Below are 27,135 nucleotides of genomic sequence, written 5' to 3'. Positions count from 1 at the left end.
CAAGAGGCAGGTGCAGGGGGAGAAGTCACATTCACTTTCCTGGGGACAGGTGTGACAGGACAGGTGTGACAGGACACACCTGGGGTGAGTGAGGGTCCATTCCCAAGATCATCCCTCTGACCAGCCCCCCCAAACCCCCCTGCCATGGGCAGAGGGCTCCTGGGGTAAGGCAGTGTCACACCCCAGGAATTAAGCTCTTAATCTAAACTAAACACATTACCATGAGCTCATCAACAAAAATCTAATTATGCTGCATGAGGCCAAGCTTAATTGCTCGTCCTTGACACGAGCAGTGCCCACGGAAGCCCATGAGCCAGCAAGAGCCTGATATTGGTATTATCCTGCTCCTTGGCAAAAGTATAAAAGGAAAACGGGAGGGAAAACACCGTTGTGCAATTAGCAGCGGAACACCAGACAAATCCATTCATTAATTGCTGGGGGCAGCTCTGAGGGTCATTAGCAGGTGCCTGTCTCAGGGTTGAGCAGGGTGAGGCTGCTGGGACAGCAGTGCCAGATCCAGAGGGACAGAGAGACAGTGGCAGGACCATAGCGACTCCAAAAAGGAGGAAAACAGCTTAAAAAACAGATTTTTCCCAGGGTAACAGGTATAAAGAGTGGAGCTGGAGTAGATTCCAAGCTCAGCCCTGTTGTCCCACCGTTAGGAGCCAGGCCCCAGCTTCCCTCCAGCACCCCTGGGCTCCTCGTTTGCTTATCCCACTAATGAGGGAATCAGGATGCAGGAGGTGGCTGAGCCCCACTGCCTCCCCCGCACGCTCCTCCCCGACTTATCACTAGTCACAGGATGTTTACAATAATTTTTAATTTGTGCAATTATTAATCATTTTTCTATCTGTCTCATTTGCATAATAATTACTCTGCTCGCTGTTTGCCATGACTGTGAATGACAGTGGTTTAAATTAAATTAAGATTTTAATATTCATTTTTGGGGGGTTAAAGCTAATCAGAGTTGCTGCTCGATGCCAAGACCGGGGCTCTGCCCTTCCAGAACCACTAATGAAGAGATCCACGTCCTGGTGTCACTCCTCCATCTCCATCACCCTGCTCATCCCAGAGGATCCCACAGCATTTTCCAATTGCTCTGCTGCCAGAATTGCTCAGACAAGGCCACATCTGGGACAGGAGATGTGGGATGCAGAGCAAGGGCAAACCTGCCTCGCTGCTCCCTGGGCAGCACACAAGGACAGGATCATCACCTGAGCTCCCCCATACCCTCACTGTGCATAGTTACATGTTAAAAATAAAGTATCTGGTAACAAACAAATAATAGGTGTATAAATCCAGCATTGTGATGAATAAGGAAGTCCCCAGGGTAGTGCCTCTTAAATTTTTAAACCCCAGCCTTCAAAATCAGCTGCAAGAGCAGAACCTGATTCTGCTTTCAGGTCTTAAGCACAACATTTTTTTTTAGTACCAGCATAAAAAGTGATTTACTTCCCTAAGAGCAGCTTACAATTCCAGCTATGACATAAGCCAGCTGTGACTGTGGCTCTGCAAGAGCAGCCACTGTCACCAGGCAGGTGAGGAAGGTACCAGCATCCACCTGAGTGACAACTCAGCTCACAAGGGCAAATTCAATCATTCCACAGTAGTTTTTTTTACACTTCCAGCAGCACTCAGATAAGTGAGAGCAAAAATGAGAGTGTATCAAGTGGAACTGCACTTGTCAAGGCTGCACTTGCCTCAGGCTACGGGGGCAAATAAAATAGGACCTTGATGTCAGAAAGGGGAAGTACAGCTGGAAACACCTGAGCAGCCTGGCAACACCCTGGGAGCCCCCACGTCACACTGTCACCTCCTGATCCCAAACCATTTCCCTGCCCAACAGGCTGCAGCAGGGAATGATTTACCCACATTGGAAAAAAACAGCACCACGCAAAATCCAGTAAAAAAAAGGTGTTATTTACAGGTGTACACACCAATTCCAGGACAGCTAGAAACATTACAAGGGGATAAAAAAACAGGGAAATCCCAAAAGTCTGGAATTCCAGAGCAGATTTTGCCATTATCCCTCCCACCCACAGACCTCCTAATGCTGGAGAATCCCTGAAAAGAGGAATTCTGCCCTGCCCCTGCCCTCTGCTGCAGCCAAGGCATCTCCATGGAAACTGCTGCCTGCATATCATCTCTGTTCCCTGGAACCTCAACAACTGTATTTATTTCCACAAGTGCTTTCTGGCACGCAGGGATTAAGGGAAGCTCTGCCCAGCCTCCAGCTCTGAGACTGACAAATCTGATCACAGGAGAGGGGTTGTTGCACTTCACAGTGAAGCCTCAGGCAGCAGCACAGGGGAAGTGCCAAGATCAGCACTGCCCAGAAGGGTCTGGGGGGGAGGCCAGCTGCCTCAAAGTACAAGGGAAGCAATTTAACCACTCTCCATACATTTACTTCCAGAAGAAATGGACCCCAGGGTCTCCAGAAGATCTGCAGGGGCTCCAGAAGATCCTGCTACCCAATGCAGCACTGCAGGTCACTCTTCTACTGCCAGAACGTTCCCTGCTCAGTTTCCTGCTTGGGCAGGGCCAGGAAAAGCTGAGTTTGAACTTCACTGCACGTTGGTGGCCCTGGGACCTACAGGGCACAATAACTACACAAACTTAACAGAAGTTCAGAAGCTCAACCTCAGTTCTGGAGCAGACAGACCCACTGCATGAGGGTGACTGCCTCATGACCAAGTGTTCAGCATATTTTCACCTGAGATTTAGGACACCTGAAGGCTTGGGAACCACCCTCAGAGGTCAAAGCATTTGGCATAGAACAGAAAAAGACAAGTAAAGGGACCAGAAACCAGTGTCTTCCCCAGAAAGCTGGGGGGTCCTGCAGGCAGTGGCCCCTGCAGGTCTCTGAGCTCGTCCCTGGCTGTCAGGGAACTCCAGCCTTTCCTCTTGGAAGATGGTCCACTGGGGACACTGAAAGCTTGTTCCAGGGAGAGCAGGCCATTCCTCACAGCTCTGGCAGCAGGTGATGTCCATGGGGTCACACTCCAGGAGCTCTGCATAGCTCTTGTCTCACCTACATGTCCTCAACACTCCACTTGTAGGCGAGTTCCTGCACCGCCTTCTTGTTGGCAATCCGGGCAAAGCGCTGCTGCTCGAACCCGTTGGACCTGCAAAGGGACACCCAGGTGACCAAAAGCTGCTGGGCAGCAGCTCTTCTGAAGACACAAAACTTGTTAGAGGCACTACAAGCTTTCCACTACTCTGGTTACTGTGGTTACCAACAGTTTGCATCTCTGAGGTTACTCACCCCTGTCCTGATAGTACTGGCCTTTTCCCTTCTGTCCCATCAACTATTTGTAACTTCATCTATCCAAATATCCAAATGCCAGTCTCACTTATCCCCTAACTCGGAATCATTACCATCCTGAAGCAAAACCCATTTATTTTTACTCTTATTCCAACAGGAACAAGTACCTGTCCACACCATCCCAGCGATGCCCAGGCCAGATGTTAAACCTGTTGAGTGGAGGTGCTGGTCCCTTGTACCTGGGTTTTTCTGGAACAGAAAGAGCAGAACAGCTGTTTTCAGCACAACCAGGAGGTCACATCCTCTCACCCACCCCCAGAGGTGTCTGCAGGTACACACAGGCAGAGTGCACAGGCTGCCTGACAGCCAGGTACAGCTCCCAGAGGAAGCTCCCAAAAGCACAGTTCAGCAAACTGCACACTGCTGAGTTTTAACTCACCAGATCCTGCTCTCTCAGCCAAGAAATCATAGTTACCATTACTGGTAACAAACCAGGAACTCCAGAGACCCCAAAGAAAGTCCCTCAGGAGGGAGCTGCTCCAGCAGCCTTCAGCCATTGACTGAACAGCAGCTGCCTTGCTACACTGCTGAGGCCTTAAACCACACACAGGTGTAATTCCAGAGCCAAACCTTTTTCCTTGTTCTCCTTGGCTTTCCTCTTTTTGATGAGGGCAGCCATGGGGTCTCCTTCCCTCTCTTGTTCCCTCAGCATCCGATCCAGGTCCTGGTCATCAATGTAACGGGCCAAGGGCTTCTGCATCTCTTTGATTGCATCTTCCACGTTCTGCTGCTGCTGCCTCTCCTGTGCCAGCCTGGAAAACATAAGAGTTTCACTCAAACCCAAGCAATCATTCCCTGGGACTTGTTCAATTCACAGGATGGATCATGGTCCTGAACTCCCACTGTATGTGCAGCATTCCCAATGCACCTCCAGCAACACAGGGAATAACTGAGGGGGGTCTATAAGACACATGGAACATGCTCTCTCCTGGTCCCAGGCTCAAACTTGGAATGAAGTAAAATGCAATCACCAGAGTGGAAGCAGATCCAAACAGGGCTAAAGGCAGAAGATGGGGAGCATTGGGAGCACCTTACCCTTTCCCCCACTTGGCATATTGCTCTTCTCTCTTGGACTCTGCCTCAGCCTTCAGCCTCTGCTCCAGCTGCTCCTGTGCCAGGTTCCTCTTGCGGCCAGACTTGTCTCGGAACACAGTCTTGGCATTCCGGGATTCCTCTGGAAGGGAGAGATGCCTCAAGTCACACGTTTTGGAACACAATTCAATTACTGTAACTTTCCTTTTGCTTGTCCTACTCTCCCAAAGAGCCTGCCACCCAAAGCCAAGCAGGGTTACAGCTTGTGCTCTTCCCTGCTGCCCCCCATAGACCCTGATTATCCATCAGCTCCTCCACCCATGCAGATGGGGCAGGAAAAAGGAAAGCCTTTCACCTTCCTTGTGATTTCCCTGGCATTGCTTTGAAATCCCTGTTTGAAACAGTGACGCTGGCCAACACTTCCAGCAGCATGTCCAGGTGCAGCTCCACAGGGATGTTCCCCACCAGCATTTCAATGCCAGGGCCTGACACAGCAGGTGAAGCAGAGAAGGAGGCAGTGAGTTGAGGCTTGGGCTGTGTTCCCACATTCCTACCTTCCAGGTGCTTGATGCTTTTGTCGCGCTTCTGGAGCTCCTGCTGCTCCTTCCGCAGCACATCTGCTGACACCAAGCCAGCTCTGACCCCAGATGACATCGTGTTTGCCTGGAAATCAAAGAAAACCCACATGTCAGCTGGCTGAGAGCAGTGCACTGAGCTGGAGGTGTAACAAGGGGTGACCCAAACCCACGAGGAACAGAACAGAGACAGCCCTGTTAGAGTCACTTGTACAAAAACTTCCCCAATTTGTCAGTCGTTGGCCTTCCAGTTTTCCACAAGAGGAAACAACAAACAGCTGGAATGCAAAGAGGCTGTTTACCTTCTTTGGAGACCCCTTGGTGTCCTGGCGATGTGGGGAGTGGTCCAGGGGACTCCGTGACCTGTGCTGATCCTTCCCAGCTGGAGAACTCCCTCCTGGAGGAGAGGAATCAGAGCATGAAGATTTGCCAATTCCAGCCAAGAGGATAACACTCAGGGAATTCCTGATGTGCCAGCAGAGCACCAACCCACAGCACCCACCTGTGGGGAGCCTGGAACATGATGGCAGGACAGAGGGAGCCCACAGGGCAGGTGGGACAAACCTGTCCCACACTCACCTTTCATTCGGCTCTTCCTCAGACCTGGTGAGCCGGACTTGTCCCTCCGAGGGGACAAATCCTGACGCTGCCTCCTGGGAGGGGCTGGATCAGGGGTGTCACGACGTTGCTTCCTGGGAGGCGATGAGTCTGGTGTGTCGTGACGCCGTCGCCTGGGAGGGGATGGGTCTGGTGTATCGTGACGTTGACGACGCCGGGGAGGGGATGCATCAGGAGTATCGTGACGTTTCCTCCTGGGAGGAGATGGGTCTGGGGTGTCGTGACGTTGCTTTCTGGGAGGGGATGGATCAGGGGTGTCGTGACGTTTCCTCCTTGGAGGAGATGGATCAGGAGTATCATGGCGCTGCCTTCTGGAAGGGGATGGATCAGGGGTGTCGTGACGTTTCTTCCTTGGAGGTGATGGATCAGGAGTATCATGGCGTTTCCTTCTGGGAGGAGATGGGTCAGGGGTGTCATGACGTTGCTTTCTGGGAGGGGATGGGTCAGGAGTATCATGACGTTTCCTCCTGGGAGGGGATGGATCAGGGGTGTCATGACGTTTCCTCCGGGGAGGGGATGGATCAGGGGTGTCATGACGTTTCTTCCTTGGAGGAGATGGATCAGGAGTATCATGACGCTTCCTCCTTGGGGGAGATGGATCAGGAGTATCATGGCATTTCTTCCTGGGAGGGGATGGATCAGGAGTATCGTGGCGCTGCCTCCTGGGAGGGGATGGATCAGGAGTATCGTGGCATTTCTTCCTTGGAAGAGATGGATCAGGAGTATCGTGACGTTTCCTCCTTGGGGGAGATGGGTCAGGGGTGTCGTGGTGTTTTCTCCTGGGAGGGGATGGGTCAGGGGTGTCATGACGTTTCCTCCTGGGAGGGGATGGGTCAGGGGTGTCATGACGTTTCCTCCTGGGAGGGGATGGGTCAGGGGTGTCGTGGCGTTTCCTCCTGGGAGGGGATGGGTCAGGGGTGTCGTGGCGTTTCCTCCTGGGAGGGGATGGGTCAGGGGTGTCGTGGCGTTTCCTCCTGGGAGGGGATGGGTCAGGGGTGTCGTGGCGTTTCCTCCTGGGAGGGGATGGGTCAGGGGTGTCGTGGCGTTTCCTCCTGGGAGGGGATGGGTCAGGGGTGTCGTGGCGTTGCCGTCTCGGGGGGCAGAGCTCCAGGGAGCCGTTGTGTTTCCCTCTGGGTGGCGAAGGCTCCGGGGAGTCGTGGCGCTGCCGCCTGGGAGAAGGTGACAATGAGCTCAGTTTTTGTTTGATTGCCTTGGAAACAAAGCCCAAGTGGGAGCTGCACAGCTGTGAAGCTGCAAACAGCTCTGTGAAGGTGAATTCAGGCAGATGCTGTACCTCCACACAGACCTGCAGTGCTGGGGCACAGCCCGCCCAGAGCACACCCCAGAAACCCTCCCTGCCAGCCTGCATCACAGGAGAGCTGGAATTCTAAGATCCCCACCCTCACCATCATTCAGATCCACAGGGATCATCACCCTGATTTCCCTGGACTATGGGACAGTTGTTCCCCATGCCCAGGGAGCTGCCAGTTCCACGCCCAGGGAGTAGCTATCCAGCAGGGAAAAGTCCTGTGTACACCTGTGCCCACATTTCACAGCAAAGCACTTGGAAACTGCAGCACCAGACAGGCAAAGACAGGAAACCAGAGTGAGCAGAATTCCTGGCTGAAGCCCCCATACCTCATGGCAGACTTGGCAGGTCCTGAAACATCTGAACTCTGGGAATCCTCATCCTGGTCTGGAGAACAAAGAGAGTCACCACTGTCAGGCCTGTGGACAGCTCAGAGTCCTCCAGTGCTTCAAGGATTTACTTTTTTGTCTAGTGTCATTTTTTAAGTTGTTATCACTGTTTAGAGCAATCAAACATCAGGGTGAGGAGGTTGAAGGGTCTGCTCTCACCTCCCAGAACTTTCCATTTGGAGTTTGTTCGGAATTCCTCCATGAGCTTCACCTCATCAGGGCGTTCATCAATGAACTCTGCCACCTGGAAACACAACACCAGGGCGAACAACACGGCTGGGAAGGAAAAGAAAGGCAGGATTTCCACCCTCCAACACAACCCATTCAGTCTCACTGCTGAGGACACTGATGCCTGACCATCCTTCAGCTGCCTTCTCACAGGAAGATCCCAAAACAACTTCCCAGAGCCTTTCCCTTCTACATTTCCCTCTTCACTGCCAAAGTTTCCAGCCTGAGCCACACTGCAGTGGCCACCAGCAGTCCCAGCTCCCTCTGCCTCGTTCCAGCAGCTGCTCTGAAGCTCAGCACCATCATGCTGGCCCTGCCAAGTGCTCTTGGAAAACACAGGGGGATAAGGACCAGGGAGCTCACACCATGAAATCACACCAGGAATCCCACCCATCTCTTTCTAAAATCGATGGAAATTTTATCACAGGAATATAGAGATGAGAGAAGTGCTGGAGTCATGGAAACCAGCTCTTGGACTCCAGAATGGCACAAACAAAGGAAGAAGTGTGTTTTTCATCCAGCCAGCAGTTAGATTTTAAGTATTCCAGGCAGTACAGGCGGATGTTTAAAAGGCAAAATTTAAATCTCACCCACGCCTGCAGCAGAACCCACCAAAAGGCAGGGCAGGCCGAGGGGGGTTCGGCAGGAGGAGAAGGGAGTTATGGCCGGACAGGGCTCACCACAGGCATGTCCGCTTCGTCCTCCTCCTCCTCCTCCTTCTCCGGGGCGGCGGAGATGCTGTTCCAGCTCACATCGTCATCCACGATGCGCATCCTGCCCGTGGGGAGATCGTCAGGAGCGCGCGGCCCGTGAGGGGAACCCGGGCCGGGGGAGGTGGGTGGGTGAGATTTTGGGGGATTTGGGGGCACGGCCGGAGGACTCACCCCGCTCTGCCGGTGCCGCCCGGTGGTCTCTTCTTGCGGCGGCGGCGGGGCGGGCCGGGCTCGGCGGGGCCGCTCAGGTAGCGCCGCAGGTACTCGGCCTTGGACACCCCCGGCGCCGCCATCGCGGCCGCTGACGCAGAACTCCTGCGCCGGCAGGAAGGGGCGGGGCCTGGGTATAAATAGTGGTGGGCGTGGCAAAGGGCATGGCAAAGCAGCTGTCATGCCCATAAATGGATGTGTGGGCGGGGAGATGGGCGTGGCCTGATGTGTAATTACCATAAAAGGCACAGCGGGCATGGCCGCGGTTCCCACTGGCGCCCCTGGGCGGAGTAATGAATGAAGCTGTGGGCGTGACCACATGACCATACAAGGAGATATGGGCGTGGCCACAGGTCCCACGAGGGCCCTGGGCGGTGTTATGAATGGACTGTGGGCGTGGCCAGGCGTGTAATGGCCATTAAAGGCGCACTGGGCGGAGTTATGAATGGACGGTGGGCGTGGCCAGGCGTTGCCCACACTTGTGAATGGAGCGGCAGCAGTACCAGCACCAGAGGGATACGGCGTCTTCTTTATTTTGTCCGTGTACTTTTAAACAAACACCTTTACGGGGGGGTCGCAGCACTGACTTCCAGCCCCACCACAACACACCAGCACCCCACACAACACCTCCCATAGGAAGGCCCCGAGGGCCAGCCCCGCTTGCAGCCCTGACTCCCAGGAAGGGAGGAGAGTTCCTGGCCACAAAAAAGTCCTGGTCCCTGGAGCAGCTGGCACAGGGGGCAGAGGGGTCGGGCCGCCCCCCTGCTACCGGCCCGAGGCGGCCTCAGGCTCATAGCCCTCTGTCTTCATGTCGTTCAGGCCCAAGTCTTCATTCTGCTCAAAGCTGCGCTCGTAGCGCTCCACCCTCAGCTCCGGGTCCTCCTCTGGGGCGTACACGTTCTGTGGGGAGACAGGAAAACCTCCTGCACTCCCCTTTTCCCCAAGGCTCAGGCATCCTGCCCCCCCCGCCCCCAGCACACTCCAGGGAAATACAGAAAACCCAACCAAACTGCTCAAGCAGCCCCTCCCAAGGGCTGCAGGACTGTACCTGAAGGTAACTGTTGCCTGCAGGGTCATCCATGATGAAGTGAGCCTTGGTCTTCCCGTCTATGATCTGCAGGAAGAGAGCACGTCCAGCCATTAGGGCTCTTTCTAATCCTTCTGGCACTCTCACAGAGCACAGGAATCCAGGGCACACTCACCTCCTGCAGCTTCCCAATGAACTCTTGCAGCTTGCCTGTCCTGCTGGGCGTTGAGCTGTCCCCCAGAGTGAAGGGGTTTCTCTCCACCTGGAAGGGCAGGTGAGCACCAGTGAGGCAGCCAGGGCCAGCCCAAACAGGGACACGAAGGGGGCTGAGCCCCACCAGGACCACTAACCAGGTCACGGATGTCCTTCAGCAGCCCTTCCAGCGTGGTGAACTTCCCCCCTAGTGCTCCCATCCCCAGCTCAAACTCCAGCTCTGGGATCTCCACACTGCATGTCTCTGACTGTGAAAGGGGACAACCTGTGAGTCTCCATGGAGGGATGGCTGGACCCCCTGGACTCCTCACACCTCCCCAGGGGGACAGGGCAAGTATCTGAGGGCACTGTACCTTCAGGATGTCCCTCGTCATGTCAGAAGGGTCTGTAATCCAGAGGGTAATCCTGGTGCCTTGTGGTTCAATTGCTCCTCCAGACTTCACCTAAGAACACCTGCCAGTCAGCTCCATGGAATTTACCCTCAAATCACACCATGATGCTTTGAGAGGTTTTATCCCAGCAGCTCAGAGGCCACTTGAAATCTGGGACAGTGCCTGAATTCAACTCCAAAGCTGAGACAGATCCTCAAAACCCAGCAAAGACCACCTCCTAACACTGCCTCCAAATCCAGCCTCCCTCCCAGCCTGGCTCCAAACAGCCACACTGGAAAGCAAAGCTCAGGGAAAAAGGCACAGAGCACCACTCCCATCACCACTGCCTTCTCCTCGCACCAAAAAAAGAAGTCAGCAGTTTTCCAGCTCACCTCATTTGTCCTGTGCCCACAGGAGTCGCAGTTTGTGGCCATGATAATCACTTCCTTGAAGTGTGGGATTTCTGGAGCAGACAGTCAAGGAAAACCTCAAGGCAGCAGCCTCAGTCCCTCCCGAGGTGCTGCAGGACCTCACTGAGAGCGGCCCTGAGACAGCTCCGCACGCTGACAGGCTCCACTAGAGAACTCATTCAGTGCAGCAGGAAGAGTGCAGGGTGAGCACAGCAACACCCACCCCACACCACCCCCATGCAGACCCAGCCCATGCCCACCCCCTCAAAGGATACGCACCAACTTCATGTTGGTGTTGGCCGGGGCGTTGCACTCGGGGCAGTTGGTGTTGAACTGCAGGACCTGGGGCACAGGGAGGGCAAGGGGAGTCAGAATGTCCCAGCCAGCCCAGAACACCCGTCCTGGGTGTCACTCACCTCTGCACTGCAACATCACCCACCTCGTCCCTCAGATCCTCCGCAGCATCAGGCGGCTTTGCATCCACCTCCTCTCCCTGCAAGAGGAGCATTAACTCTGTTCCCTCCAGAACTCCCAGGGAGTGAGAGACTGGTCAGCCCTATTTCTCAGGCTGGGAACACATGGCCCAGCAACCCCCAGTCACCTCCAGTCCCAGCATAGCAGCCTGCTGGGGGGTCCTCCTGTAGTGGGTGACCACGAGGGCATCGTCCCTCCGCGGTGCATGGGGGTTCTCCACGAAGCTGTTCCCTGAGGGATCATCGATGATCTGCAGGAAAAGGGAGCCTGAGGGGGCTGTCCTGCTCTCCTCGTGCCAAACAGGGCCTCCCTCCTGAGTACACTCACAAAGGTGAAGGGGGAATTCATTTCTTTCAGCTGCCTCAGTTTAACAATGAACTCGTCTATTTTTTTTGCCACCTCTTCGTCTGTCGCCTGCAAGAGAACAAGGAATCATTTACACTGGAAAAGACCTCCAAGATCACAGAGTGCAACTGCTGCAGGGGCTGTCTGACCATGGCACAAACCAGAGCCCCCAGTGCTGTCCCCACCACCCTTGGACAACACTAACAGGCAGTAGGGGATGATCAGCCCAAGGCTTTGCCATCCCTGAGGAGCCCCCCCTTTCCCAGCACCTTACCCTGCGGACAGGCTGGTCCTGCTCCAGGCCTGCCACAGCTCTGTCAATGATCCCTTCGATGGTGGTGAGGACTTGAGAGGGGGAGAAAAGAGGTGATGACACTGTTAACACACCACAGCACCCTCCAAAGTGCTCTGAGCTGAGATGTGCCACCCACCTCCTTTCTGGGTGAAGGCAGGGATCTCAAAGTCCAGCTCTGGAATTCGAGCCGTGGCACAGTCAGTCTTCACCACCTCCCTGTTCATGTCCTGCACACAGAGTTGGGGAGCAGCATAAGGATCACAAATATATCCACAGGCTTCCACACATGGGAACCACACTGGGCTGTGCAGCAGCACTGGCTCCAGCTCCCTCTCCATTAGGAAAGGGCACATTTTGGGCTTGGAATGGTCACTACCAAGCAAATAAAGCTATTTCCCAAACACCACAGAAGAGAAACACTTTGTGGCTCAATCCAGGCCAGCCTGTGAGGGATAAAGGTTTGCACAGGGCGGCCCCCCGTGCCCTTCACCTGGCAGGAGGTGACAGCCAGGGTGTAGCACACGCCCTGCTCCTGGATCCTGCCTGCTGACTGGATCTCCGTGTTGGACCAGGAGCAGCTGTCGCAGGAGAAGGAGCTGACGATGATCTCTTTGAAGAAGGGGATCCTGGTGAGCAGGAGCCGCGTCACTCCCTGTCATGGGAACCCGAGTCCTCAGGGTGGTGTCCCCCAGGCTCCCCATCCCTGGCAGCACCTCCCAGCGTGGGCAGCTCCCTAACCCCAAAACTCCAGACCCCCAACCTCCCCCAGCCCCACAGCAGCCCCTGCCCAGCCCCTCCTGTGTCCCACTGCCCCCCAGCCCTCCCGATCCCACTAGTGCCCCCTGCCGTGGGGTCAGCTGTGGCCCCAGGGCATCTTTCCTTGCTCTTGCCCCTCGCAGCCCCCCGACCCCGCATCCCTGTACCCCCCACCCACCAACCCCCGTGCTGCTCCCACCCACCCCAACCCCTGCAGACCCCTATTCACCCCCAGGTCCCTCCCCAGCCAAGCCCTGCCCTATTCCCCGCTCCCCGCAGACCCCCGCACATCCCTGGCCCGCTCCCACCCCCCTGTCACCCGCAGATCCCTCAGGGAGGCCCCGCCATGGCTCCCCCCGGCCCCTCACGTTGCGGAAGCAGTTCATGCACAGGGACTCGATCTCCGCCGGCTGCTGCTCGCCATCCTCGGCGCTGAGGGGCCGGAACAAGGAACCCCCCGGCCCCGATCCCGACCCTGGTCCCGGTCCCGATCCCGGTCCCGCCTCCATCGCCCCCAGCGCGGACATCGCGGGGCCTCCGCTCCGCCGTCACGTGGCGGTCACGTGGCCCCCGCCGCGGCGGTCACATGACCACCTCCCAGGTCCCCCGATCACGTGACACGTGCTGCGATGGCGGCGCCTTTATTATTGTGGCTCATCCCCATCATCATCACCGCGACCCCCCGCCCGCATCCCCGCCCAGGCTCCGCGCCAGGTCCTTCCACAGCGCGTCCAGCCGCTCCCGCAGCTCTTCCACGGGCGGCGGTGGCGCATCGTGCAGCTCCTCCTGCTCCTCCTGCTCCTCCGGGCGGGCGCTGAGCTTCAGCCGCATCTCCTCCGTCTCCTGGTCCAGCGCCCTCGCGAACGCCTGGATCTGGATGTAGGTGTCCCTCCGGAACTCCTCCACCCGCCGCTGCACCTCCCTCGCCAGCGCCTCCCGGTAGCGCCCCGGCGGGTCCCCCCCGAGGGTCCCGGGGTACAGGCTCAGCTTGGCCTTCAGCTGCTCCAGGTTGCTCTGGATCTTGCTGTGCAGGTCCCGCGCGTTGCGGGCGAGCTTTGCGGAGAGCTCCTGGATGTGCTGGTTGAGCTGCTGGGGGGCGGCGCGGGCATGCGGGGCCACGCTGCGGTGCAGCTCCTGCACGTTGCGGTGGATCTCGGTGAGCAGCCTGTCGGCGTACGGCTGGAAGATGCCCTTCACCTGGTCCGTGTGGAAGGCGATCTTGTCGGCGTAGTGAGCCACGAAGTGCTGCAGCTCGTCCGCGCCCTCCAGGAGTTGCGCCGTCACCTCCCGGCTCGGCAGGAGCTGCCGCCGGAGCTGCCGCGCCCGCAGCGACACCTGGTCCAGCAGCTCCTCCGTCACCGGCTGCAGCTGCTGCCGCAGCTCGTCCAGGTGCTTCCCGACCTCCTGGTGCACCTCGTCCACGTACGGCGACAGCTTCACCCGCAGGCTCTCCAGCTCCCTGCGGAGCAGCTTCCGCAGGCCGGCCGAGTCCTGGGACAGCCGGGGCTGGGGGCTCCGGGGCAGGGGCGACAGCTTCTCCAGGAAGTCTCCCACGGAGCTGACCCCATCCTGAATGCTTTCATAGAATCATGGAATGGATTGGGTTGGAAAAGACCTCTGAGATCAGCAAGTCCAACCCTTGATCCAACCCCACTGTGATCACCAGCCCAGGGCACTCCGTGCCCTGGGCTGGTGATCACAGTGGGGTTGGATCAAGAAGTGGTGGATTCTCACTCAGTGCCACATCCACAGAATCACAGAATGGATTGGGTTGGAAAAGACCTCCAAGATCATCAAGTCCAACCCTTGGTCCAACTCCAGTCCCTTTACCAGATCATGGCACTCAGTGCCACGGCCAATCTCACTTGAAAAACCTCCAGGGATGGGGAATCCACCCCCTCTCTGGGCAGCCCATTCCAATGCCTGAGCACTCTCTCTGCAAAGAATTTTTTTCTGCTCTCCAACTTCAATTTCCCCTGGCAGAGCTTGAGCCCATCGTGCCCCCTTGTCCTATTGCTGAGTGCCTGGGAGAAGAGACCAACCCCCACCTGGCCACAACTTCCCTTCAGGCAGTTCCAGACAGTGCTGAGGTCACCTCTGAGCCTCCTCTTCTCCAGGCTGAACACCCCCAGCTCCCTCAGCCTCTCCCCACAGCACTTGTGCTCCAGTCCCTTCAGCAGGGAGCAGTCAGTCCTGCACAAAGTTCCTGCACAAGGCAGTCACAAAGCACCCCTGACTAACCACAGCATTCACTCCCCCCAATAAACACCAACACCCTTCCCATGAGGTTCTATGTCCCCAGAGGGAGAGAAATCGGCCCCCAGCGGTGCTGGTGGGGCCCCGGGCCACTGTACTCACGTGATGTCCCTGCCCAGCTTGCCGTGGCCATGCTCCAGGCTGTCCTTGTCCCACGTCAGCTGGCTGAGGTATTCCCAGAAGCCGCCCTGCCCCGACTTGGCCGGTGACACTGTAGGTGGGAGGGTGGCGTGAGTGGGGTGCCCTTGGTGCTGCCCTCACCCCCAGCTCTGCTGCCCCTCTGCCCGCACCCACCTGGGAAGGCAGCCAGGAGGGACAGGAGCAGCACAGCCTTCAGCAGCATGGTCTGCCGGGCCGGGCTCGGCGGGGCTGCGGGAGAGACGGCAGAGGGGAGAGGCTGCTCCACCAAGTGCTCACAGGGTGGTGGTGCCTCTGCTTCACACCCCCCGTCACTGTTCCCTGCAAGGACCTCTCTCCTGGGGCCTCCCATAACACTTGGGGGTTCCCTATAAATATGCGGGGTCCCCTGTAACACCTGGGGCTTCCCAAAACACCTGGAGTCCCCATAACACTTTGGGTGCCCTGTAACATCTGGAGTTGCCCTGTAAACACCTGAGGTCCCCCATAATACCTGGGGTCCCCTGTAACCCTGTGGTTTTGCACCTGAAATCACACCCAGCTCCTCCGGCCGCACAAAGCCAAACCAGGCACAAGGTGCCCCTGTTCTCCACCCCTCACCTGCCTCCTGGTGCCTCCCGTGTCCCTCCGCCGGGAGCCGGCCCGCGGTTCCCTTATATAGGTCCGGGGGGAGCAGAGGAGCGGCACGGAAAGGCTTTTTGGACCTCACTCCGTGTAAACACAACGTGGAGGTCCGTGCACGTTCCTGGGAGGTGACCTGGGGGACGGTCACCTGACTGCCCACTGCCCCCCAGGCTTGGGGGACGCGGCTGACCCTGCCCCGCAGCCGACCTTCGCATCCCGGAGGGAATGCTCGATGGAGCTGCCGGGGTGGTGCGGGGCAGCAGGATGGGGATGCGGACACGGCTGCAGCTCCTGTCCTGGGGCGAGGAGAGGAGCCGGGACCCCCGGGATGAGTGCGGGAAGGGTGAGCCCGGCTTTGGCTGTGGCAGAGAAGCGTGGGATGAGCGGTGGCCGTGTCAGCAGCCCGGGTAGGGAGCACAGAGCACACCTCTCTCTCTGCCGCTCCCGCCGGACACCCAGCCCGCTGTGCTTGGTGCTTTTCCCCCGGGAATACAGACGGGCACCCTACCCTGGGCGTGGGACGAAGTCCAGCGCTCCCGGGGTGAAACGTCCTCGGTACCAAAGTCCGCGCGGCTCCCTCGCCTGTGCCGACACGTGAGGTCGCTCCAGGCAGCGCTGGCCGTGCTCCCGTCTCATCCCATCCCTTCCCATCCCACCCCATGCTCCTGCCAGCAGGACGGCTCGAGGGGCTCGCTGTGGCCATCACTCAGTCCCCTTTTCCTCTTCCTGAGCTGGGAAGTTTCTGGGGACAAGACCTCCCTTCCCATCCAAGCCCCACTGCACCTGGTTAGGGTCCCCATGGGGCTGTGGTAATGAGGGGTCTGTCATACACCCAGCACAGCCCATAAAGCCCCAACTTGTGTGGCAACAACTGCCCCACCACCGTGAGGATGCCTGGCCACATCCAAGGGCTCTGCCCCTCTGGAGATCCCTGAGTACCCCCCAGTTGCTGTGGAACCCCAGTGAGGTGATGTTGGGGCCCTGGTCCCGTGCTGGCCCTCAGGCTCACCTGGCTGCCACCACCTTCAGCCAGCACAGAGACCCCCACCCACCTGCCCCAACCTTTGGTCCCTCTCCTAGGTTCCCCAGAACCCAAATTTGGTGTGATGTTCCCCCTTGGAGCAGCTGGACCAGATGGCCCAGACTGCCCATCCTCGGGCAGGACAGTAGGATGCAGTGGAGAAGGAAGGACACGGACCAGCATGTGCATCACAAGGTTTATTTCTGCCATGGACAGAGTCTGGGAATGCTTGGAGTGTGTGGGGATGGCCAGCCACCCCATGTCACCTCCCCACAGCACTGGGGGGGACTCATTGCTCCGGGGGTGGGATGGTGCTGAGGAAGGCAGACACCTTCTCCCGCACCTCCTTCTCCAGCAGCTCCAGGTGGTCCTCCACTCCAGCAGCACCTGAGTCCAGCTTCCCGCGCATCTCCTCCAGCCGCTGCACCAGCTGCTTCCCAAAGGTCTCTCCGAAAGGAGCTGCCTGCTGCCTGAATGCCTCCAGTGTCTGCCCCACACGCTGGTCCAGCTGCTGGACCAGGGGGCCCAGGCGCTGCCTCAGGCTCTCGGCATCACCGCTCGCCGCATCCCGCAGCTCCTGGGCCAGTGGGCTGAGCTGGGCACGCAGCTCCTCAGAGCTGGTGGCCAGGCGGGCACGCAGCTCCTCAGCCGCCCTCTCCATCTGCGCCGTCAGGCTCTCCAGCTGCCGGTTGAGCCCATCCTGCACCTCCTGGGCATAGGGGCTGAGTCCACGCCGCAGCTCTGCCACGCTCTGCCCCACCTGCGCCTTCAGCTCATCAGCCATGGGTGCCAGGTGCTCCTTCAGGGTCTCCACGCCGCCATCAATCTGCTCCTGCAGCCGGTCAGCGTAGGGGCTGAGGGAGGCCTGGATGCTCTCGGCGTTGTCCTGCAGCCGGTCCCGCAGCTCGGCTGCGTAGGGCTCCAGTGCCCGCTGCAGCTCCCCAGCCCCACGGTCCACCCGGGAGCGCAGCTCCTCGGCGTAGGGGCTCATCTTGGCCTGCAGCTGGCGGATGTTGGTACCGATCTGCTGGTGCACCTCGTCAGCGTAGGGCGCCAGCTTGGCCTGCAGCTCTGCCAGCTCCCTCCGGATCTGCTCCTTCAGCCGCTCTGAATCCTGTGCCAGCCGCGCCTGCAGCTCTGTGGCAAAGGGCACCAGCCGCTCCTGCAGGTCCTCGGCATAGGCACTGACACTCTGCAGGTTGCTCTTCAGGAGGGTGCTGGGGAGAAGGGACAGGTCAGTGGCTGGTGCCCCCAACACCCCATGAACCCTCCCAAATCCCCCAGTGCCCCAGACCATGGCTCAGCTCACTTGATCTGCTTGGTGAGCTCAGTCTGCTGCAGCTGGTCCACCGTCTCCTTGGCATTGCTGCTCAGCTCTGTGAAGTACTTCCAGATCACACTGGCCACCTCGTCGGGGTTCACATCAGCCCGTGCCCCTGCAAAGGGATGGTGGGATCAGTGCCAGCACAATTCCACTTCCCTGGGGACAGCAGGTCCCCACTGCTGCCCCGGGGCAGGACCACCCTGCGAGAACCAGGGACCCACACGCCAACTCACCTGAGACTGCAAGGAACACCAGGACAAGGGCAGCCACTTTGGGAGCCATCCTGAGCACTGGGGACTCCTGCAGGAGCACAGAGGGGAGGTGAAGAGAGGCCCAGAGTTTGGCAGCCCCCTGCCACCTACCCCACCATAGGCAATGGAGGCACTGGCTCTCTCCAGCCCTCTCAGCTGCTCACCTGTGCTGCCACAGCCACGGTACCTGTCGAGCCAGCAGCTCCCAGTGCTATTTATGCAGCCTGAGCACCCCCGTGGCTTCCACGCAGGCTGTGACACAGCCCCGGGCTTGGACTTTAGCAAGGTCAAGACGTGGAAGCACCTGATGTGTGCACAGCCCTGACATCACCTGCGGCCCTGACATCACCCACAGCCCTGCCAGCTCCTGGCAGTGTGCAAGGGCCAGCAGAGAGGGGATGGGGGTACACAGGACACCCCGGGGCTGAGCTTCTCCTGAGGATGGGGACCCTGGGCAGAGGGGACAGCTCAGTGCTCCATGACATGGAGCAGTGGCTGTGCTGGTGCTGTGTGGGATGTGTGGTGGTACCCGGGATGCGCAGTGGTGGAACAGGGCATGGGGTCTGGGAGGCACTGTGGGGACCCTGCAGCCCTGCTGCCAGCTGTGCTGTGCCTGGGATGGGCAGCAGGGCAGGACATGGGCTCGGGGCGATGGTGTGATGGAGCCTGGGGGCTCACAAGGCTGTGTATGTGCAGGATGGCATCACTTCTTCCCAGTCCAGCCTCCTGGTGGAAACCCTGCCAGAGGAACAAGTCAGGGCCCTGCAGGACACTGTGGACACACAGTGCTGGTGTGCCTGGGAATGGAGATGGGACCCGTGCGAGTCACTGGCCATGGGCATAGGACTCTTGGCACACACCTGGGGGTGCAGCCCTGCAGCCCTCACTCAGCCCACCCCACTCTATGAGGGACTCGCTTGGGCTGCAAAGCAGCTGTGATGTGTCATAGCGGGCAAAGGGCACAGCTGGCAGGGGCAGGGGCAGGGACCAGCTGGGCAGTGACAACGAAAAGGTCCAAAGAGCTCTCGGGGTGCCCGAGGGTGTCGTGCCCGTGGCCAGAGCCACTGGATGTCACCCTTGTGCCGTGTGTGCCCATGGCCCCAGGTGTGTTCCCAGGGCTGCAGTCACCGCACTGTGCCCTGCAGCGGGCACCAGGCAGGCTGTGCACACACACATGTATGCACAGGTATGTGCACACACACAGACACACACAGAGCCCCAGCAGGCTCCATCCCCATGGAATTTCCCAACTGCTGGCCGGATGCAGCCCTCCTCCAGCCTCTGCTCTCTGACCTTTGCACAAACCCCCTCAAGGGCAGCCGTGGGGAGGGTATAAAGGGGGAGTCCAGGGCTGGCCCTGCGTTGCAGAGTCTGGCACAGGTGAGTGGGGACACCCCTGGTGAGGGTCATGCTGGGAAGGGGATGGGGTCGGGCCTCCTGTGGCCCCCTCTGCCACCCCTCACCATGTGCTCTGCTCTCTCGCCAGCCATGAAGGTGTCGCTGCTGCTCCTGCTTGCCTGCACGGCTGTCCTTGCAGTGGGAACAAGTAAGGGACAGCAAAGGCTGTGCAGGAGGAGGGTGTCAGGGCTCAGGGTGCTGGGGGGCACACGGGGGGGGCACAGCCCCAGGGCCCCATCCCTCCACTCCCAACAGATTCCTGCTTGCAGGGGCCGACACGTCCGAGGAGCCGAAGGCACTGGTGCAGAAGTTTCAGGAGCTCGCCCAGAAAGCCACGACCATGGCCAAGGATGCTTTCACCAGGGTGCGGGAGTCCAAGGTGGCACAGCAAGCCAGGTGCTCCTGAGACCCCCAGCCCAAGTCCCTGTCCCTGTCCCCATCCCTCACTGCCTGCAGGGAGCCCCTCCCAGGCCCATCGCTCACTCCCTGCCCTCCCCTCCCCTCACAGGCAGTGGCTGGTGGACAACACGCAGCTGGCGAAGGAGCAGCTGGTCTGGCTCAAGGAGCAGCTGGCGGAGCTCTGGAAGAAGACACCGACCAAGTAGCCCCATCAGGGACTGGCTGGGGGTCCCACAGGGCTAGGGTCCCCCTGGCTCCCACCCACTGTTATGGTTCTCTCAATAAAGTGGGGCTGAAGCAGATGGCTGTGGTGGCATCACTGTGGGGATGGTGAGGAGGAGTGTGAGCTGTGGAGAGGGCGAGGGCTGGGACAGACACCAGCACTGGGGCTACACACAGTCATGTCAAGGTGCCCAGGGCAGCAGGAGCCAGATCCTGCTTCCACAATCCAACAAGCTCCAGCTCTTGCAAACCCAGTCCCAGAGCACTGCAGAGCCCTTTTTGCAGGTCCGATCCTGGCTGCACCTTGGGCAGAGCGGGGCTTTGTATGGGGTAAGCCCAGGGCACTCCCACACCAGTTCCCTGTTGTCCCACTCTCTCTGGAGTCCTCCAGCACCCCCAGCCCAGAGCACCCCTCGCCCACAACCCCAGTTCAGGCTGCCCCCTCCAGCATCCACTGCAAAGACTGAGCGAGCTCCAATAACTTAAGTCATGTTTATTTGACAAAAGGGAGGCAAAGCTGAGAGTGATGCCAAGGAGGGGAGGGGAGGTGGCTGAAGAAGAGAAGGGAGTCTCCAGGGAGGACACCCCAGGGCTGGGCTGGGGCTCCAGCAGCCCATCCCCAGAGCCCCTGAAGGGAAGCACCCAGGGTAGGGCAGGGAGCACCCCGGGGTGGCTGCAGGAGAGGGGCTGGGGTCAGTCCCTGGCCGTGCCGGCTGGTGGCTCAGGCCACGCTCTTCTGGAGTTCGTCCAGGAAGCTGATGAAACGGGCCTTGAGGGTCTCGGTGTAGGGGGTGAGGCGCTCCTTGAAGTCCTGAACCAGGGGCGTCACCTTCTCACGCAGGTTGCTCAGGTGCTCCACCACCTTGGCCTGGTACTCGGCAGCCTGGGGGATGCCCTTCTCCCGGATCTCCTCCAGCTTCTGGCTCAGCTTCTGCCTCAGCTCGTCACTGAAGGGCGCCACGTTCTTGCGCAGCTCCTCGACGTGCCCGCGCAGGCGGTCCCGCGCCTCCTCGGCCACCGGGGTCAGCTTCTGCTGCAGCAGCTCCACCTTCTGCTTGCTGAGCTCCTTCAGCTCCTGGGCCAGGGGGGCCAGGCGCTGGCGGTACTGCTCCAGATCTTCCGTCCACTTGGCAGAGAACTGGTCCAGGAAGGGCTTGATCTTCTCCTTCACATCCTCCAGGTCCTTGGTCAGCTCCTTGCGCAGAGCCTCGGTGTCCTTCAGCCACATCTCCCGCACCTCCTTGTAGTAGGGGGCTAAGTCCTCACGCAGTTTGGCAGCGGCTGCGCCCAGCGTGTCCAGGTTCTCGCTCAGCTTCAGGCTGCAGGAGCAGAGGGAGGTCAGACACGGTGCACGGGGATCCCTCTCCAGCCCCACCACACATCCCCCACTTACTCCAGCTGTTTGCCCACGGCAGAGGCCTCGAACTGGGAGATGGCTTCCTTGCCGCTGGCCTTCACTGTCTCCAGGTACACATCCAGCATGTCCTGGAGGCGATCCAGGGGCGCTTGGGGGTCATCGTGCTGCCAGAAGGAGCGGGCCTGGGTGCCTGCAGAGAGAGTCGGCTGTGCTCAGGACACACGGTCCAGTGCCGGCGGGTCGGCTCCAGCCCTGCCGAGGTCCTGCTCGGCTCGGGAGGGCACTCTTGGCTGCAGCCCGACTTGCAAAGCGCTTCGGAAACCAGAGGCTTCCAGCAGCGCCCGCACCGGGCTCGGCCGCCCCGTCCCGCTCCATCCCGCGGGGATGCGCAGCCGCTGCCACCCCAGCCCCGTTCGGACCTACCCGTCAGGCAGAGCAGGGCGAGGGTCAACACCACGGCTCTCATCTTCGCGCTGAACCTGGGGGCAGAGCAAGGGAGTCAGGCTCAGGAAGACTCGGCAAAATTCCAGCCCCAGCGGGAGCTGAGCCCCCAGCCCGGCTCGAGGGGTCCCCGTCGGTGCCGCGGACGAAGCCCGAGGGTGGGAACCGCGGTGTCCCACAAGCAGAGCGTTCTGTCGCTGCGGCACCGCGGGTCCTCTGGAGCAGCCCAGGCTCTTACCAGCTCTCTCTGCCGCTGCTGCCCGTCCCGTCTGAGCGGCCGAGGCTCCGCCGCCGCTATTTATGCCGGAGGGGCAGTTCCGCGGAGATAAGCCAGCGCGGCGGCCCAAGAACTCGCTCCCGGCGGGCGATGTGGCGCGCAGGGTTCAAGGATCGCGCAGCCCCGCGCCGAGCAGCGCGGGCTTGGCAGGGGCGTCGAGCAAACAGGAGCTCCCGGCGGGACGCGCCTCTCCGGCCAAGGAGCCTGTTTACGCTCCCGGTGACCCAGATTCCTGCTGTCCCGGGCCTCTCGCAGCCCCCAGGGATTGGCCGGCCGCCCGGGGACAAGGTTTATTCCCGCAGGGATTTGTCCTGCCGTAACCAGACCCCTCGCCTCCACTGGGGTCTGTGCCCCCATCCCTCTTCGGGCTGGTGAGACCCGCACTGCTCAGGTCACCCCTTTTCCTGCTGTGCCCCCCTGCCTTCCTTGGAAACCTGGGCAGCTAAGCAAAGGCTGAGCTCAGAGCCAGCACCAGCCTGACCTCAACATCTCAGAAAGGCCACCCCAAAACCCTCCTCAGCCCGAGGTGCTCCCCCATCCCACTGCCACCAGCCCAGGGACACACAGGAACCAAGCCAGGGAGAAGAACCTGGCAAGGGGGGGATGAAGGAGAGACGGGATGATGAGAGAGGAGGTACATCCCCAGACAGGGCTGTGGGGAGTGTGGCCAGCAGGGCTGGGAATGCCCTGGGGAGCTGCCACAGAGGAATGCCACTCCTGTTTTGGAGTGGCACCAGCTTCCTGAAGCCTCAAGCCCTAGAATGGCTTGCTGGGCACCTTGTGGGCATCACACAGATATCACTATCCCCTTCAATGCTCCAGGGTGGCTCCAGGGTGCTGGAGGCACAGCTCCCTGCTCCTCCCAGACTATACCCGCTCCTGGGAAAGCCCGACTGGGGAAGGAGTTTGCAGGGTTTGATCCGCAGGTGTTACCCTAAAGCAGGGTTTGATCTGCAGGTATTTCCCCACACCCACATTCTTTGCAGGATGAGTTGGACTCTGCTGAGCTATAGCACTGCAGGGGTGCTGTGAGTGCCATGGGCGCTTTGGGAAACCCAGCTGGAACAGGAGCTGGAGCACAGGGCAGGTGGCAGCCCAGGGATGGATTTGGGACATGGCAGCTTCAAGCACGGCCACGCTGCCGCCCCTTGAGCTTTGGTGTTGAGCAACAAGGCAAACAAGAGCCCAAGGAAGATCATAATCATGGTTTTATTTGTTATGATCCCACTGTCCAACTAATTGACTAGTTGCAAGTGACCCACAAAAAAATGGACTGAAGATTTACTGAAACGTGTTCTTTTTTTTTGTTTGTTTGTTTTAGTCCAACATAAATGAGGAAGAAAAAAAAATACTTCTGACATTTCCAAAAAACAGAAATAATAGCAAAGTATATTAATATACATTCAACATATACTGCGCGTATTGATTACTACAATACAAAGCCATGATAAAAAAAGTGTGATACTGCGGATGGCACGGTGAACGCGGCCCTGCTGCTGGGGGGGCCCGGCGACTCTCCCAGGATACAGTGTCATGTAAACAAAAGGAGAACAAACCCAAGGGACAGAGCAAAAAGGCTTTCAGTGTTTCCCACCCTTCCTGCCGGGCTCCCCGTGCCCCCGCCCGAGGCCGCGGGTGCCAGGTGAGGGGCCACGCACGGCCGGGCTGTGGAGCTTCCCTCCTCTCTCATTTTCGGGATTGCAGAGCCATTAGCGTTGTTTTCCCGGAGAAGGGAAAGCCGGGAAGAGGCACGGGTAAGGATAGCAAAGTCACCTCTGCTGTGCTGGTTTCACACTTCCTTCTGTGCAAAGTCAGGAGAGCTGGGCCGATTTTTCCTTTAGTTTTACAAAATATTCCAGAAAAGTGTCAATAAGAAGGATCTGAGCAGGAGCTTGTCAAGTCTCGAAGGCAAGGGTGACACCACGTGCTCCAGAGTCCCAGTGGGGGGGGATTCCCACTCTATCCACCAAGGAAAAGATGGAAAAGGGACAAAGAAGGGACCTCTGCCTGTCCCAACTGTGTAAGGAGAATTACCACTGTCGCCACTGGCACGAGAGAAAACCAGTCACAAGTACAATGTCGTTAACAGAAATAAAATACTTTGAACAAAAGGTGCAAGTCACAATTCATATAGAACAGAATCTAGTTAAAAATTTCTCTCAAACAGAAATTCCTTTTGCCTTTTATTAATAACAATAATAATAAACCAACATTTACCAAAAAAACCCAATTCCTACGTGATCAGGAGGAGAAGCAAAGGAAACAAAAGAAAAATCCATCTGCCCTACAATAGCCAGGAAAAGAAAAAAACCCAAGTCGTGGCAGATTTGGAAAGAAGAGAGGCATAAAGGGCAGGGGAGGGGTGATTCTGTCAGCACCCCAGCACACGGGAGGAAACAGAGCAGACAGAGATGAGACAAGAAGCTCATTGCACCGGGGTGGGAGCTCCCCACACTGGCCGGAGCCCCAGGTGGGATGGGGAGGGACCCAGGCTCAGATCCCCCCAGTGCAGCAGGATAGAGGGGAAGGACAGCACAGCCTCCATCCAGGAGCGGCTCCAGTTCCCTCAGATTCCTCAGGGAGGCTCAGCCCCAGCAGTGACAGCCCCCAAGGCAGCCCCAGTGTGGAGGCTCCACCGATCTTCTGCCGCAGCATCAGGCTCAGGTCTCTGGTTGTTCAGTGGTAGCTGGAGTTACAGGCAAGTGTGGCAGAAATTAAAGAACCCAAAGGAACGACACACTGGATGAAGTGAGGATGAGGAAAGGGGCCATGGTATTCCAGTTAGTCAGAAATACTACGGCAATTTGGCGCAATGCTGCTAGATACTGTTGGTTTAAAATGGACCTTTTCGTTTCAAAGCTGTACACAAACCCTGCAAGAGAGGAGAAAGAATGTCAGGAGACACCAAAACAGCAGTTCTGCTCCCCCAGCTCTCCTGCATTTCCAGTCCATTCCCAACCCTGCCCCAGGAGGGAGACTCTGCCTTGTAGAGGGGCTTTGAAGAACAGCACAGGCTTGCAAGGAGGGGTGTTTCTCCTGGGCAAATGGGGGGACAGCAAACAACTCCAGCACAGGAGCTCAGAGTGGATGGTCTGGTCCCTTGGACTGAACAATGAGCAAGGAAGAAGACCCATGGAAATGAGGCCATGGAGGCAGCCTGAGATATGTGTGTGTGGAGAGAGAAGGACACATAGATACTCACTCTCTCCTGGTTACACCCCCGCCTGCTCCATCCCAAAGGGCACCTCCGGGTGCTTGTAGCTCAGCAGGACATCCGTGATACACGTGGAGGGGTAACAGGAGGTGTTGAGGTGCTGGCTGCCATCGCCCAGGTTGGGGTGTTCTTGACCTTCCAAACTCTCCCCACATTCTGCAAGGGCAAAAAAGAGGTGGCTTTGCAACACAGAACATGAGCTGGTCCTCTCAGGGCCAGACTCTGAGGAGCCCCCCACACCCACACTCCCCATGGCACATCTGCAGCTCACCCAGGTCCTCACCCTCGCTGTCCCTGTCGCGCAGCTGCTGACTGGCCATCAGCGATGACTGGCTGAGCACAGCGTCGGACATCCGAGCAGAGCTTAGTGCTTTTCCTGCCATCAAACTCATTCCAGGCAAGTTGTCTAACTGCACCTGTGGAGAACAGCAGGACACACGTCAAGGAGGGGCTTGGGAGAGGTGCCCCAATTCCTCCCACCTGCTTCACAGCTCTTGGACTGCCAGGGGAGCTCCTGCAAACCTTCAGCAAGGGTTCAGAAAGACAAGAACTGTGCATTAGGCACAGCTTGGGTGCAGCCAGTGTCTCCTCAACAGGAGAATGGACTGAAGAGTCCAAATCCCTCCGAACTAACAGCATCACAGGATAGCTGGGGTTGGAAGGGACCTCTGGAGATCATAGAATCATAGAATCGATTGGGTTGGAAAAGACCTCTGAGATTATCAAGTCCAACCCTTGGTCCAACTCCAGTCCCTTTACCAGATCATGGCACTCAGTGCCACGGTCAAGCTCAGCTTAAAAACCTCCAGGGATGGGGAATCCACCCCCTCTCTGGGCAGCCCATTCCAATGCCTGAGCACTCTCTCTGCAAAGAATTTTTTCTGCTCTCCAACTTCAATTTCCCCTGGCAGAGCTTGAGCCCATCGTGCCCCCTTGTCCTATTGCTGAGTGCCTGGGAGAAGAGACCAACCCCCACCTGGCCAGAACTTCCCTTCAGGTTGGATAGATCATCTATCCAACCCCTCTGCCAAGGCTGCCTAAAGCAGGTGACACAGGAACACATCCAGGTGGGGTTTGAATGTCTCCAGAGAGGGAGACCCCATGCCCTCACTGGGCAGCTGTTCCAGTGTTCTGTCACCATCCAAGGAAAGTTATGCCTCATGGTGAGTGGAACTTTCGGTATTTTAGTTTATGGCCATTATTCCTTGTCCTGTCACAGGGCACCACTGAACCAGGGAAGTTGCTGTTCTCATCTACAGCAGAAGGGAGCTGTAGCAAAGAACTTATCGAGATTTAGGCAGGACAGTTCACAGCACCCCAAACTCCACAGAGAGCGGAGCAGTGAGGTCTGGGCTGCTGTGACCAGCTCCTTCACAGCACTGCAGGAGCTTGGCGTGTCTGCAGAGCCCTGTGTGGCCAGAGCCAGGCCAGAGCCAGCCTGGGTTTCTGTTCACTGGAAGGCAAAGGCACCTACGTAAGCATCATCGCTGTTCTGGATGGTGTGATGTCTCTGCAGGGTCCTGGGCCGCGGGTGCTCGCTGGACGTGGGGCGCACGGGGTAGCCCAGGCCGTTGTGGTCAGGCAGCTGCAAGGCTTGGCCAGGGGAGCTTCTGTCCATGCAGTTCCCTACGATGGACTCTTGAAAACCAGACAAGACCAGAAAGCAACACGTTAGTACAAGGAGCCTGCAACTCCCAGCCATGTGAGCCACTGCAGAACTGGGGGACTGAGAAGTGATGTCATGGACAAATGCTCCTTGCTGGCAGAGCAGGGATGGGACCCTCAGCTGCTCTAGTGGGAGTGGGGCAGTACCTGTGCCCTTGATTGCCCTCTGGAAGGCTTCTCCCTCCAGCATTAAGATCCCAAAAGATCCCTGGGATGTCTGTAAAAGCAGCCTAATATTGGAGGGACAGAAACCAGATC

The 27,135-nt window shown here is 58.3% G+C and overlaps 7 protein-coding genes across 14 annotated transcripts in view; 1 reads left to right on the top strand and 6 right to left on the bottom strand.

Annotated features, from left to right (window-relative positions):
* Positions 1–858: 858 nt before the first annotated feature.
* On the bottom strand, positions 859–8,502 carry BUD13 (BUD13 homolog). Of its 2 annotated transcripts, XM_071576370.1 has the most exons (11): positions 8,361–8,502; positions 8,157–8,250; positions 7,408–7,492; positions 7,189–7,246; positions 5,512–6,719; positions 5,235–5,329; positions 4,912–5,020; positions 4,361–4,499; positions 3,896–4,077; positions 3,433–3,514; positions 859–3,125 (listed from the first exon to the last, which is right to left on the bottom strand). In XM_071576370.1, the coding sequence occupies exons 1-11, from the start codon at positions 8,480–8,482 to the stop codon at positions 3,032–3,034; spliced, it is 2,268 nt and encodes a 755-aa protein (XP_071432471.1). In that variant the 5' UTR covers positions 8,483–8,502; the 3' UTR covers positions 859–3,031. The 2 variants fall into 2 exon arrangements, with proteins under 2 accessions (XP_071432471.1, XP_071432470.1); XM_071576369.1 differs by lacking the exons at positions 8,157–8,250; positions 8,361–8,502 and having other exon boundaries at positions 7,408–8,144.
* Positions 8,503–8,912: 410 nt separating this feature from the next.
* Positions 8,913–12,871, bottom strand: ZPR1 (ZPR1 zinc finger). Its single transcript, XM_071576344.1, has 14 exons — positions 12,659–12,871; positions 12,025–12,186; positions 11,671–11,761; positions 11,514–11,584; positions 11,222–11,308; positions 11,022–11,144; positions 10,860–10,913; positions 10,696–10,762; positions 10,403–10,473; positions 9,993–10,082; positions 9,777–9,887; positions 9,602–9,688; positions 9,448–9,513; positions 8,913–9,299 (listed from the first exon to the last, which is right to left on the bottom strand). Exons 1-14 carry the CDS (start codon positions 12,815–12,817, stop codon positions 9,165–9,167), a joined length of 1,374 nt encoding a protein of 457 aa, XP_071432445.1. The 5' UTR covers positions 12,818–12,871; the 3' UTR covers positions 8,913–9,164.
* Positions 12,872–12,921: 50 nt separating this feature from the next.
* On the bottom strand, positions 12,922–15,767 carry APOA5 (apolipoprotein A5). Its single transcript, XM_071576345.1, has 4 exons — positions 15,285–15,767; positions 14,841–14,915; positions 14,649–14,757; positions 12,922–13,866 (listed from the first exon to the last, which is right to left on the bottom strand). Exons 2-4 carry the CDS (start codon positions 14,887–14,889, stop codon positions 12,960–12,962), a joined length of 1,065 nt encoding a protein of 354 aa, XP_071432446.1. The 5' UTR covers positions 14,890–14,915; positions 15,285–15,767; the 3' UTR covers positions 12,922–12,959.
* A 752-nt stretch (positions 15,768–16,519) lies between these two features.
* APOA4 (apolipoprotein A4) lies at positions 16,520–18,080 on the bottom strand. Its single transcript, XM_071576200.1, has 4 exons — positions 18,069–18,080; positions 17,887–17,953; positions 17,639–17,765; positions 16,520–17,546 (listed from the first exon to the last, which is right to left on the bottom strand). The coding sequence occupies exons 2-4, from the start codon at positions 17,933–17,935 to the stop codon at positions 16,619–16,621; spliced, it is 1,104 nt and encodes a 367-aa protein (XP_071432301.1). The 5' UTR covers positions 17,936–17,953; positions 18,069–18,080; the 3' UTR covers positions 16,520–16,618.
* A 1,267-nt stretch (positions 18,081–19,347) lies between these two features.
* On the top strand, positions 19,348–20,003 carry APOC3 (apolipoprotein C3). Its single transcript, XM_071576250.1, has 3 exons — positions 19,348–19,450; positions 19,572–19,698; positions 19,811–20,003. The coding sequence occupies exons 1-3, from the start codon at positions 19,369–19,371 to the stop codon at positions 19,905–19,907; spliced, it is 306 nt and encodes a 101-aa protein (XP_071432351.1). The 5' UTR covers positions 19,348–19,368; the 3' UTR covers positions 19,908–20,003.
* Positions 20,004–20,401: 398 nt separating this feature from the next.
* Positions 20,402–22,040, bottom strand: APOA1 (apolipoprotein A1). Its single transcript, XM_071576378.1, has 4 exons — positions 21,960–22,040; positions 21,704–21,759; positions 21,317–21,470; positions 20,402–21,242 (listed from the first exon to the last, which is right to left on the bottom strand). The coding sequence occupies exons 2-4, from the start codon at positions 21,744–21,746 to the stop codon at positions 20,645–20,647; spliced, it is 795 nt and encodes a 264-aa protein (XP_071432479.1). The 5' UTR covers positions 21,747–21,759; positions 21,960–22,040; the 3' UTR covers positions 20,402–20,644.
* Positions 22,041–23,188: 1,148 nt separating this feature from the next.
* The window catches only part of SIK3 (SIK family kinase 3), an 88,905-nt gene continuing 84,958 nt past the window's right edge, over positions 23,189–27,135 (bottom strand). For 4 of the 7 annotated variants that reach the window (XM_071576160.1, XM_071576157.1, XM_071576156.1 and 1 more), the window contains 4 exons: positions 26,687–26,850; positions 25,484–25,628; positions 25,201–25,368; positions 23,189–24,870 (listed from right to left, as the gene is read on the bottom strand). In XM_071576160.1, coding sequence (XP_071432261.1) covers positions 25,211–25,368; positions 25,484–25,628; positions 26,687–26,850 — 467 coding nt within the window. In that variant the 3' untranslated portion in view covers positions 23,189–24,870; positions 25,201–25,210. The remainder of the gene's footprint in view (positions 24,871–25,200; positions 25,369–25,483; positions 25,629–26,686; positions 26,851–27,135) is intronic. The other 3 variants (XM_071576161.1, XM_071576162.1, XM_071576163.1) reach the window with 1 other exon arrangement.

Source organism: Pithys albifrons, chromosome 23 (genome assembly GCF_047495875.1).
Source record: "Pithys albifrons albifrons isolate INPA30051 chromosome 23, PitAlb_v1, whole genome shotgun sequence".
Lineage (NCBI taxonomy): Eukaryota > Metazoa > Chordata > Aves > Passeriformes > Thamnophilidae > Pithys > Pithys albifrons.
This window is presented reverse-complemented; position numbering and strand designations above follow the sequence as displayed.